The sequence below is a fragment of the Lineus longissimus genome, chromosome 9 (assembly GCF_910592395.1).
Source record: "Lineus longissimus chromosome 9, tnLinLong1.2, whole genome shotgun sequence".
In the NCBI taxonomy this organism is placed as follows: domain Eukaryota; kingdom Metazoa; phylum Nemertea; class Pilidiophora; order Heteronemertea; family Lineidae; genus Lineus; species Lineus longissimus.
In genome coordinates, this window is record NC_088316.1 from 15,592,602 (window position 1) to 15,605,876 (window position 13,275).

General features: G+C 40.9%; 1 protein-coding gene across 7 annotated transcripts in view; it reads right to left on the bottom strand.

Moving 5' to 3' along the window:
• Positions 1–13,275, bottom strand: part of LOC135493265 (neurobeachin-like) — an 87,845-nt gene that overhangs the window by 58,923 nt on the left and 15,647 nt on the right. For 4 of the 7 annotated variants that reach the window (XM_064780408.1, XM_064780413.1, XM_064780407.1 and 1 more), the window contains exons 2-3: positions 12,982–13,002; positions 3,243–3,347 (exon numbers count right to left, since the gene is read on the bottom strand). In XM_064780408.1, coding sequence (XP_064636478.1) covers positions 3,243–3,347; positions 12,982–13,002 — 126 coding nt within the window. The remainder of the gene's footprint in view (positions 1–3,242; positions 3,348–12,981; positions 13,003–13,275) is intronic. The other 3 variants (XM_064780409.1, XM_064780412.1, XM_064780410.1) reach the window with 1 other exon arrangement.

A 13,275-nucleotide genomic window follows, 5' to 3' on the forward strand; every position in this document is an offset into this window, starting at 1 on the left:
AATTGAGAATGTGATTCAAGCAAGCGACAGCCGCTTTCAAATTGCAAAACCGCAAAGAAAAAACCCAACGATAGAGAAAAATATCCGGTAACCCAGACTGATCGGATTAACAACCCTTATTGCGATAACAGCATCTCTAAGTCTTCATTCCCGAGATTGACATTTTCCAACAATAAATGCCCTCACATATTTAAGACTTCTGACTTTGACACTTGTGATTTGATTCTCAGCATGTTAAACAGTCAGAGATGCAACAGCTGCCCACACATTTTTGGTATCTTTGATATCAAGATTGATGATCTCTTCAGTGCTCAGATTCCTTCCTATTATCCCGCTTTTATTCCCAAACAGCAGACAGCCTATTTCTGTTTGAGGCAGATATTTTCTAGGTGATACTGACAGACTTCAATATAGATGATAGGGAAACCTTTGCCAAGCCTTTTCTTTGAAAATACTTGAAGCTATCATACATTTTTCAGCACCTGAGTTCTGTCAGAACATATCGACTTGGTGGGATCATTTAAAACCCAGGAGATGAAACTCGATGAGTTCATATTAATTTTTACGATGGTAATTGACAAGTGGAGAAATAGTAGACAATGCACAGGACTCCTTGCTTGGTATCAGTCACAGAAACCAAGGTCATCACCATGCTCCTCCCCTTCCATGTTACTGATTGAAAAAATGACCAGGCTCAGGACACTCAGGATGGAGCAGATCCTGTTGTGTCAATTTTTACATTTCTGATGCAGCACGCACTTCCCATCAATTTGATAGCTGGTTCCCGTACGTCAAACAAGGACCCCCAACTGAACCTTATGTTAACGCAGATCACGTTGACGATGAAAATAATCAATCCACCAATAAAAGTAGTGAGCAGCAATTGATCAAAGTTTGCATTAAAACAAGAACAGTCAGATTTAACGGAGCAGCTTTCACCGATGGTTGCCTGTAAATTTTACGCTGGGCGTTTTAAATCAATGAAGCAGACGAGAGTTGATTCGGCATCAAAGTGATTGGATCAGAAGATGTGCTTTGATTCTCAATCAGTAAATTGTAATCCATCTTAAGTGTATGTTGGGAGCAAGGTAAATACAGGGAAAGACAATTTTCAATCTTTTGGTGCACCAAAGCAACGAGCGGAAAGGCATATTGAGGTTTGCTGAGAGTGCTGTCTCAGATCAGTTGGTTCACTTGACTTGTGCTCCCACATCAAGCTCGACTCTGGGAGTGGGAGAGAAACATTTCTTTTCAAACACCGGTTTAAGAAAGTGAATGAAGTTTCAGATTTGAGAACATAGCAACCAAAAAGCTACATTCCCCGCCTTCTACCTCAACCCACATTGGGTCTCATATCATTAGTCAGCTACACAAGCATTCAGACTGCATTTCCATTGTGGATAAGTTTAACCTAGCTAGCAAACTTCTCAAGGATGTCCTGGGTCCATTCATGGACACGTACCAACAATGTCAATCATTCTTCTGCAGCCAGTCAGAGCCTAACAACTGTCCAGCAAACACCATCACGACCCTAACACACAGCAACAAGCCTTCCACCAACCTCTAATTTAGAAGTCAACACGCCACTGTCTGGCTCTTATGTAGATTATGATCACTGAAACTACCCTTAGTACGGTCAGCACTTGACCCAGCTGTCTGAACAAGCCAATAATGACACCGTAATGATCTAAGATTGTCTATCTTTACTACATAAGTTGCGGTTCCACTACAGGAAAGTGCGGACTACATCCGAATTAGTTGTGATTCCATTACAGCTAGTCCGGACTAAACAAGTCCGGCTCTCACTAAGAGCGGTCTTATTAAGTGCGGATAGGACAAGCGGATTTAAGCCGAACTTAGAATAGACCCGGATCTAAAGCAGAAATTACCTGTAATGGAACCGCATTAGTCCGGATTAAGATCAAGTTACTAAGTACGGCTACAGGTGGCGTGTCAATGTGAACGTATTGCGCATGAGCGGAAATGTTGGTTCTGTCAAAACAACACGCGGTATTTCTGTCAACAGGTCAACTCTGATTCGTTCTCATTTCTCATTTCATTATTCAATTCTTAATTTAAGTAAATTCTAGTGCTTTATCCTAACTATGGCTCGCTGTTCATGTTTCCTTACCTCCAGTTTTGAAGAGTTTAGCCTAACGCGCATAGAGTGGCGCCGCCTGTAGCCGTACCTGTTAACTTACCAATCCTGTAGTCGAACTGCACCACATTCGTTAGTCCGGACTAAGCTAAGTTCGGACCTGATGCGGATGCGATAGAAACGGATCTAAACCCTGTAGTGGAACCAAGACTACTTAAAGTACCTCTACGCTTGTGATATTTACAGCAACTTTCAAGAAGTACGTTTGACTCGAGACTGCGTGGGCAAACATATGACTTTTACTGCCAAATGTTCCTCTTCAATGGACTGCGTTTTTACCTCTCTTCCCACGCAGATATCATTGGCAACCACCTTTTTGCAAGAAGAACCTTTGAGTTGACAGTGAAAACGGATACAAGTATTCAAGGAAAACTGCGGAGTCAAACACTAGGCAAACATGTTGTCTTGGTTCTTTTGGCAAAATGTTAGTCTGCAATTGTCTGCGCAATGGCCACTCAGTCCACAGTGATACCCTAACTACTAATGTCAGTCTTGAGTCTATTGGCTTTTGTGAGCATCTCCTCCAGGGCTCCTCCATATCACAAATAATTAGATATCACACCTCGGAGGTAATCAAGAGCCCCAAACTCATCGTGGAGGACCTCAATCAAATATTGCGTTCACGAACGGAACCTCCTTTATTACTGCTTGTAATCACAATCCCATAGAATCTTTACCCTTCGCATCGATTCCCCATATCCGTGGCTATCCCGAGGCAAGACGGCCAACTCGCCTGGGATAAATAGATTACTTCTTTTGGTTGCCAATTGTGGAGGGGAGTCAGGGAAAGGAAATCAATGGACTGTCGCTCAAGGTGAGTTGGCCAGTGTTTGCAGAATACTGCAGTGATTTGATGGTCATTTCTGGCTGTATTATGAGTTTGGCTCTATCCTCTGGAATCATGGCTACAACCCGAATCACTCTTTGACACACAATAACGAAAGTACTAGGTGATGGCCAGGGGGAACAGAAGAGGGTGTTGTTCGTAAAGAAAACCTGGTAAAGGACTCCACATGACTAGATAATAGTCAAGGACAGCCTCTCCCTACTGGTAGATTATCTTATTCTGAGCTTGTGATCTTACCTGTAGTTTTGGTGTGCAGTGCTCGAGCAGTTCTACCATATGAGTGATGCTCTCTGGCTCCTGGATGATGAAGTTCTTCTCAAGGTCAAACTGGGCGCCCACCAACTGAAAAACACAAGATGTGACAAGAATAAGACATACAGCCTGAGATGGCAGTCGCAATATACTTGTACAAGTTAGTCAGCAAACGTCTTTGAGTAGAGAGACAATAGCTCCTGCATGCTTCTTCTGAAATGATGGTTATTTGGCAACTTTGACATCACCAGAAAGATGAAGAGAAAGCATTCCGATTCAGTCGCAATCATCTTCAAGTTTAATGGATCAGAGAGAAACTCCATCTTAACTTTTTCTGAAGATCAGAGACAACTTCTCTAAGGTACTGAGTGATCAAGTTTCGGTTCAGTTCTTCTTCTTTGCCTCCGCAAGACAGTGATTTCGGCTCAAAGCCGGCCTGATAGATTCCACTTGGTCTCTCAAATACGTCGCTTGAGATCAAACTGGTTGCTGGAAGCAACTGGAAACCCAAAATTACTTTTCTATTACAGTCAAATCAACTGCAGGTGGTGTCAATTGTAATAGCTCCAGCTAGCTCTGTCTCAAGATTGAAAGAAACGATCGTTCAGTACTCTTTATTCTTGACAGAGAAGACTTCAACATTTGTGAAATTCAAGATGTTATCGGAAACATTTATCGGTTATTGGATATCGTGTCGAAGTATCATCGAAGCTGAGCAGAAGCATGCGATACGACATGTGGTGAATCAATAGAAGGAAAACAAAACCTATCATTCCAATGGGTCATAACACTCTCTAAGTCGGGAAGGTATGAGGACCCCTAGTGCCCTTCCCCCAAATGTAGCACTCCTTGACCATGCACGCCTCCAGCCCTGTGCAGTTCCACTCCTCACTCCTTGACAGATGGCTAATTCACAACTGACCAAGGCATGGAGTCTCACCCACTCCAACAAGTCTGCCACCCTCTGTCCAATAACATATTCTCAGGCAATCTCAACAACTGGCCAAGCAGCTCTGCCCACTTTCTTAAGCGCTCTAGCTACTAACCCACATTATAGACCCACTTTCTCATTTACCAATTATTTGTTATAAGAGAAAACATGACAGACTTCCGATGGTGATCAATTGAAAAAGGCAATCTCAAGCTTTCATCGATTCTGTCAACATGATAAACAAATGGTTCACATCACGCGAGCAGTTGACATTCTCACTATTTGGACTTCAAGTAGCCAGAGCTTGAAGGTCAAGTCCAGGTCTTCATCGATCTTCATTATAATTTATCTCCATAGATAAAAGTTCAACCACCCACTATACAATTAGTACATCATGTCAAATGAGATTTGTTCAATACATATTGCAGAGACCCCAACCTCGAATTTGATGTTCCAATGCCATAAAGCTAAGAATAAGCTATACGTCGAGGCAACTTGTTCCCATCACAAGGTTTCAGACGGTAAATATGGTAGTTCTCCCTTAGACCCACCTGCTATGGCACAATATCACTGCCATGCATGACACTGTAATGATTGTCTTTGAACATCCTGAAGTGAAGTTAAAAGATGAGACCAGCTAGAAAACCCAATCAGGACCCCATTGTGAAACTAACACCAAATCCTTGCCACAAAGACCAGCCCATGACATCAAATACCCATATCTCTAAGTGCAATTATGGAAAACTGCAACCTTCTGCTAAGAAATGCCAAGAACACCAGATTTCCCCCTTCATCATAGTTTAGATCTTGATACACCAGGTCTATCGGCGCTAAACCTCTTTAGGCACGACAATCAATTTTGGGAATGGCTCCCAACACGACAGTCGTGCCTCGGACTCATCTTCACAGCATAGCAAGGAGAGTCTCGGAAAGCCATCAAAGCTGGCTGTTATTGGCTGGGATACTGGGCCCAGCATTAAATTTCCTGGAAGACGCTACTGAGAATACTAATAACTGACGAGACACTCTGAAGGGATGAAGTCGAGTGAGCCCAAAATGGTCAATATGTGAATGTTCGGGTGGTCAGTCAGCGAGTGGAGAGGAAAATCGAGTGGTCAAGAGGTTTGATTCGAGTCAGATCCTTGATGGTAAGGTCGCTATTTCGATTGACACCATGGTCTCACCGGAGTCTCTTGTCATCTCATACTTGGTCAGGGAACTGCAGCCAAACAAATTTCGCCTATGGTGGTTACTCATCCAACCATTGAGGAAGGATCGGTCCCTGAACCTCAAGATCTTCGTGCTCGATACCCCATCAGGGGAAATTCCACAGTAACTCCTCCCCAATCATGTCAAATAGACTCTTCAGACCACCAACCCACTGTTATATCTAAACCAAGCAATGTACGAAGTCTCTCGTCAGTGAAGAGTTAGCCCAAGGGAATACACCGCTTGTTTTTTCTGTGGAGATTGTTCGGCGAATTGACACGTACACTGATGAGAAATCCTCTCGTTTCATCCCAAGTCCTGCCTAAGGCCAGCTTTGATAAAAACACCATTTTTTCCCCCCACTTGATGCACTTGACGCTACAAGAGAAGAGCAGTTTTCAAAGAGTGTGCTGGTGGGAGATAAAGAGCAAATTCGTTCTTGCCTTTGTCAGCAAGGGAAATAGACACGAGATAAGCACTAGATTGTGATGGGGTTTTGACAGAAGCAAATGTGCCCTACAAATTTCAGACAGCAAGAATTCGATAGACAACTCCAAAACTCTCTTGGTGTAAGAGAGGTAATGGCTGCCATTCATAGAAGGATGAAATCTTTTTTAAAACAAGCAATTGATACTCATTTAAGTCTCTCACAGAGACATCTCATGGTGTCGACTCCTTCACGTCCTTAGAAAATATTCTCACAAATGCTGCAAGTGTGCCAATGTCTTTGTGATAACCACTTCATGGTTCCGCTAGAAAGTTAACCAAGATATATACCCTCCGTATCAAGGGAGCAATCCATCACAATAATTGCACAAGCTATTTGCAATCTGCAATCTCACTGAGGTTTTGCAATTTTCCTAATTGTGAATGTTCCTTTGGGGAAAGCTTGTAATGATCAGCTTAGACAAAGCAATTCGTTACAAAAGTTATGAAACTATGAAGTAATTTATCACAGATGAGGGCGGTTTGGGGGTTCCTCATCATAAAGGGCTGATTTTTTTCTTTCTTAATTAGCAACATGCACTTTATCATTTTACTTTCCGGATGAACGTGGTGAATGTGGAACCAGATTTGAACAGTTGTCAACAGTGTAGCAATCAACCAATCAGATTGCATAGGAAATTGTGCGATTGGTATCGATTCCAATTTCCATAATTCACGAGATGAAGTATTTGAAGCTGGATTGTCAATGGATCGAGTACCATGCTAACTTGGCCACGATTTGAAACAGCTTTGCTTCAGACGCCTTTTTTTTTTAAATTTCGGCAAATAGCTTCTGATCAAGTTTCCTTGGCAGATTGAAAATCATTCACTTTGTTATTGCGACAGTGACAACTCTTGAAACCATTTGTCAAAGAGTGAAAATGATAGAGTACTATTGAAGTTAGCCTCTCGCTGCAGAGTCATCATTAAAACCATGAATTTCAACGAAAGCAAAGAAATTTCAATACGTCATTGCATACCAAGCTCCATCGCTTAAAAGCCTCTCAGCAAAAGATTCCATGCAAAAGCATTTCGCACAAAAAAACCAGAAAGATAGTCAAATATTCAAAGTCATTCGAGAAGCTGACGTATGATCAAGCATGATAGTCAGATTAACGGGATGGTGAATTCCACAAATTAGATGGAGTTGTACGGCTTGAACTAGAGCAGAATTCGAATAGTCGCGATAATTTCCAAGAGGTATGGAAATTTAATGAGACAAAGTCATTTTCATCCATTTACTTAAGATTTTCAAGCCTGATCCATTACGTTCGGAACTGATAAGAGCAATCGTGGAAACAATAACAAGTCAGCCTAGAACAGTTTTCTTAGCTTCCATTGCCTGAGGAGTTTTGACTACATTTGAATTTTTTTTATATTTCCCTGTTTTTCAGCACATACAGTTGTAATGTAGCAGCACTGTACAAACAACTTTGGCAACATTTCCTTGCAATGTATTTTCTGGCATTGTTTCACTATATTCTGGCTGAGTCCAAACTTTAACGTATTTAATCTCTAAAGCGTTAAACTGCAAGTCCTTCCGAAAATGATGATTTATTTCCAGCAATTAACTTTATTGATTTCGCTTAGACTAAACGATATTCATAATCACTCTGACTATACCCTCAAAGGAATTAATCTCAATAAATGATTAGATTGGTAAAGAGTGTGACCGCGCAATTCATATTTGAAGCTGTGTGAACGATGAACAAGTAGGCGAGAGACGGGCGTCCATTAAAGTGCCAAACATGATCTCCCCCTCCTCCTCCAACTTGCTTGTCACGTTCAGCCGCTAAGAATGAGCCAGTCACGAGCATCCTCGGCAGAGATACCACGATAGATCATCCCGAGTAATGGCAACAAGGGAAATGAACGCCGCTGTGTTATCGCAGAGTGTGGAGTTTCTAAATGAATTAAGTGCAGATACAACGCTATCAGACTACAAACAATGTGTGGGGTTCTGTTGACCCATTAATAAATTTGTTACCAAATGGATGAAAACTTCCAACGCTTAAGTGAAAAACTAAACTATTGTATAACATTGTATACTAGTTGCAGGTCCAGAGTTTGCACAAAACTTTCAACTGCTACTTTGTAACTTTGATCGACTAAGAATCTTTGTGGACCATTCAGAGGACTCTTCGATTCTCCAACCAGCACTTCTTGGGGTACAAATCCCCCACACTGCTGTTCCTCCCTCTCTCTGCAGAGTAATGTCCTTCCAACTGGACTTGAACTTTTTGGGTCAAAAGAATGAAAAGGTTGACAAAATATTTTGAGCCAAGTGATAAAACTGCATGAGCCTGGAAAGTACCTCTAATAGCTTTTAAATGAACATCATAAATACATACACTACAAGAACATGAAGATGCTTCACATAGAAATCTGATTATCTCGAGACAAATTCAATTTGCTTCATTAGATCGGATAACAGCATCTTCAGCACAGTACGGAAAGTCTAAGATGTCTACTCATTATGCGATTCCCAAAGACACATATACCTTGAGACAGAAATGGCTCGTCAATACTAGTAACATGATTGATTATTTCAATAAATACAATATTTCATGTTCCTGTCATCGACCTCCCAACAACCGACACGGTTCCGAAAACGTCCCACACTACTCAAACAAGTCTGCCGTTTGCTCATTACCAGACATTCCCTTATTGCTGAAACCATGGTGATCAGGTAATCCGGATGCAAATCACGCCTGTGACTCTCAAGGGGTTAAGGAAGCAGAATGACACCACCAGCGCTCGGTTCAACATCTGTTCCACCTCGGTAGGCTAAAGTCACTGTACACTCATAGACAGTGCCCCACACTAATCGCACAGCAGTCCAAGATGATTTGTGATGAAAGGGATAGTATGATTATCAGGTGTCATTAATTTCAGGAGAAGTCACGTGAATATGAACGATAAGTCACGTTGAATTAGATTAGTAAGCATGCCTCTGAGGGTTAACCCTCTCCAGAGGAAGTCCACTTCCTGTGAGAAAGCTGTGTCGCAGCGCTAGCAATTTCTTGTTTGCAGACCACGCCATATCATTCAATATACAGTTTACACTGTTAAAATCCAGAGAAGCAACTGCCACATTGCATCCCACAGTTAGAGTCTCTGCTAAAGAATGTAACACAACTATGATAAATATCATGATGTACATCTCGTAATTCATAGCATGGGATCGATGCAATCAGGACACTAATTACTCGAGCTATCTGCTTCGTATAACATGTATTAGGTTGATTGGCTCTCGTGCCATTTTATTCAATAAGACCACACTTCCTGCAGAAGGTCAACTTTAAGGCGTGGTTAATTTACGTACGTAAATTTTGTCTCCCCCCAAATCAGTATGCATGCCATGCCAATGAAGATTCTGTTCACGATGACGTGCACTCAAGCAGTGATCGTGGAGGCACGCAAACTTCTACGATATCGACCATCAGACTTACGCTCAGAACACTAAGTGGTAACCTCATCAGGAAAGCCAAAAGGTTGAAAAAATGTGAGCCATGACTCAGTTTCAGCGATGGTACCATGCACTTGAAGCATAAACTGTCGATGACACACTAAAAAGAACTAGAACTTGATGACGTTGCTCTTCAAGTATAAAATTGATTTCACCCAAAAATATACACCTTAAGTCATTATAAGGAGGCTGACGAAGCTCCTTCCTTTGTTCTCAAACATACATAGCCACATCAAAGTGAAATGATCTCAGCATGTGCTTGAAGCAAGCTACACAAAGTAAATTGGGGAAGTGACTTTCTGTACCACCAACAGGGTTTAAAGACAAAGTGATCTTTTCTTTTCCGTCAACATAATTGCACAGAAGCAGAGAATGGAAAGTACATGGGCTACTACAAAACAAGGAGGACTCCTAGTTAATCTAAAAGTGACTAGGAGAATCCCTCCCCAGGCGGAGAGATGCTTGTCCACTGCAGGCTTGAAATCTTTCAAGTTTTGATCGGTATGGTATTCTGGTAGGGCAAACTTCGAATTTAAGATACATATAGGTGAGGTTAAGTGTCTTGCTCTTGCTTGCATCTCGTCAGTCACCACCACCGGTCCATCACTCCATATTCATGAACACTGTTCCCAAACATCCCGAGTGGCAATTTATTGGCATATTGACTCCCGACGTGCTTTGTTTTGCATGAAATCGACAAGTCACTGGTGTGATAACATGCAATTGCTGACTCGACACAATGAGGCTGGCGGCAACTCCAATTTAATCTTGAGAACAGCACCACACTCAGTTATTCTGTTTGACTGCTACGGTACCAAGGGCTGATGAGGTTCTAAAATCTGCAGGAACATCATTTTCAGTCCACATGGGGACCAGCGGCAACCGAAAAACATATTTTTCTGCCCCAATATTTGGTAGGGGGCCCAAAAGGCATATTTTTCTTACAGGTTTCGACCAAACGTTCTTATTCAAGTAACAGACAGGACACTGGTGTGAAGGGAAACATTAAATATGCAACGGACATGACACATGTTGGCCACAGCTTCAGTTGATGTCAGACTGGTGGTCATGGGTTACCCAGCATGAGGAAATATCAGAGAATCACTTGTTTCTTTTTTCACACTGGTTGCAATTAACCCAACCGGGGTATTCACTGTTTATTGGCGTTTTGTTCCCGGTCTTCTCCGGCATTTACATGTTATTGCAGATTCTAAAAGCCACGGACTTTGGAGAAATTTAACCAAGTTTCGTGTCAGATTCCATACATTCTAAGGTGCTCATGATTCCTGGTTCAATCGTTGTTACAAATACAATGAAGCAATATTGATGTTTTGATACATATAGTCTAGTCTTCATTTATATTGGATATTGAATCGTGGAGATGATCACGATCACACAGCAATATTGAAAACTTGTCATAGCCGTCAGCACATCTAATGTTTCATTCATGTTATTGGATTCTTGTTGTTTTTTTCTTCAAACTGCGAGTGGGTGTAATTAGATGTACATGTTTAGTAGCAAACATGACAAATTTATAGATTTTTGACAGTAGCAATACCAAATACATAAGTCATTCCTGAGTTTGGTTTTTAGCAGTGGAGATGAAATGGAGGGAAATTTGAATGTACAAAGCTGGATTCGGTTGTAGATTAAAAATATGCTTTATGGATGGGTTAAGAAGTTGGTGGTAGGCCAGAATTGACCAGATTTGGCCGGTACAAATGTAACAATGTTAAATCACATAAACAAGAGAAGCTGTGAAGAGATGCTGTGATCACTACATGATACACTGCCAGGTTAACAGACACGCTAAGTACTGGTGCTCTGATCACAACATACTACAGTGTATTTCACAAAGATCGATCCGATATGCAAAAAGCCTGTACTCACCAAAATTTCACCAAATTGACATACCCGTATTTATTTCAGAGCTGATCATGACTGTGAATCATTTTCCACAAAAGTGTACATCATGTTTTTCAAAAAATCTAGTCAGCAGATGATGCCAACTTCCTTTGTAAGAGACAATGAAAAGTTTGTCATGTTCTGACGTGTTCTCATGTGGTATTGATGTTGGAAACAGTTTCTTTTAAACAGCAAAAGCATAAAGCTTACTTTGAATGACTGCACATAACATAAATGAAATTGTACTTGTTTATGAAAGAAATGTTCATCATAGGGTGAAGAAAAGACTATGCAAACGTGTACCAAAACTCTTGCCACCATATCAAACATTTGATATATGCAAGGTTCCAAAACCTATAAACCACGGCAAGAAACTAAGTGAAAAGGATCAATGATTATCATCGCCATGAGCTGACGTAAAGTGGCAAGCCCTGTATTGGTATTCCAACAGATCAAACCAGAAAAAAAGAGGTGGTGCATTATCTTAATGTCAGCAATGAGGGGAACACTGGTCAGACCTTGCTCACAGTTCAAGGTCATAGCCACCATCTTTTCAAGGTCATAGCCACCATATTATCAAGGTCATAGCCGCCATTTTATTCCATGGTCACAGCCATTTGAAAGGGTTTGCGGGCATTGGTAAAGGTTAATGTTATTGCCAAAGAAACTGAGCAAGCGGTGTAGATGAGACAATTACTGAGAAATCAAAGATCAGTGTGTTGTATTGTTAAAGTTGCAAGAGTGAAAAAGAGTTATATGAGGCACAACATATCATATGTCGAGAGAATCTAAAGACAAGAATGAAGTAAGATACTCTAACTCTACCTAGCACGCTAAGAGATTTGGAGACTGTAGGACAATCTACTACAGTAGGGAACTATAATGCTTGCTAGTTAGCCTGGCACTTTTGAGGTCTGAATTCATGGTTTCAAGCATTACTCTAACAACTCTAAAGCCAGGTTCAATAGAAATGCAAAGAGATATAGAGAGACTTTTCAGGACAGTCTGTAGCAAGAATACTGCTAATCAGTGATTTCAGCATCAAAACTGCTCTAGGTTTCTACAAAACTTTTCATCATGGACTTGGCCAGATGCTTTGCTTGTCCAAGGGAAAGATCCACAAGGACTACAACACCATGGTGTTGATGATGATGATGATGATGATGATGACTGTGTATGAGTCGCCACCTCAAGTGAAACATATGCAACGTAACCCATGACCGTGCACTAAATAATAACATATATTGCAAATAGAAGATTTACTAATTTCCACCATCCCAAAGAATCAAACCGCCACCCATCAACACAGCTCATCAAAATCTCACGCATCACACCACTAATTAAAATATTGACTCAAAGTTTTAATCTCTACTTACTGTAATGATTTAAACTTTTGCAGCTCTTTTTTGCAATTGGCGAAATCTTCTTACAAATAAAAGTTTTTCTTCAAAATTTCTTTGGTTTTTCAAATAAATTTTTTTTTGCAATTTACAAAGAAAATGTATGTCTTTTCAAGAAGAGTAATGCACAATATAATATGTGAAAATAAAACAACCGAGAAAATGCTCATTTTCAGTATTAAGAAAAGAGCGAAAGTGTTGCTAACACCTGATTGCTGACGTTAAAGTGAAGGGACGAGAAAACTGGGACAGAAAACAAACGGAAGGAGGATAGAAATCAAACAAAAGAAAGGAAAACAAAAAATAACATCGCCGGTCACTTACATAAGGTGGACTGCTGAAGACCTGTTAAATAAAGCATACAACACGTTGAATATCAAGTAAGTATAACTGAAATCTCACAGCACACAAATGCACAAAAACACTGCGGCCATTGGTACACTTGATGAACTACAGGGTGGAGGAGTCCATTTACTATGTTCTTTGTTATGTAGGGGTGGCAAGTGCACATACTGATGTGGGTGAGTTATAACCTCATGAAGGTGTACACTTCCCTGGCTGACAGGAATTAACCAACCTAGATAACAAAGATGGTTAATGGACTTCTCTATTCTCTTT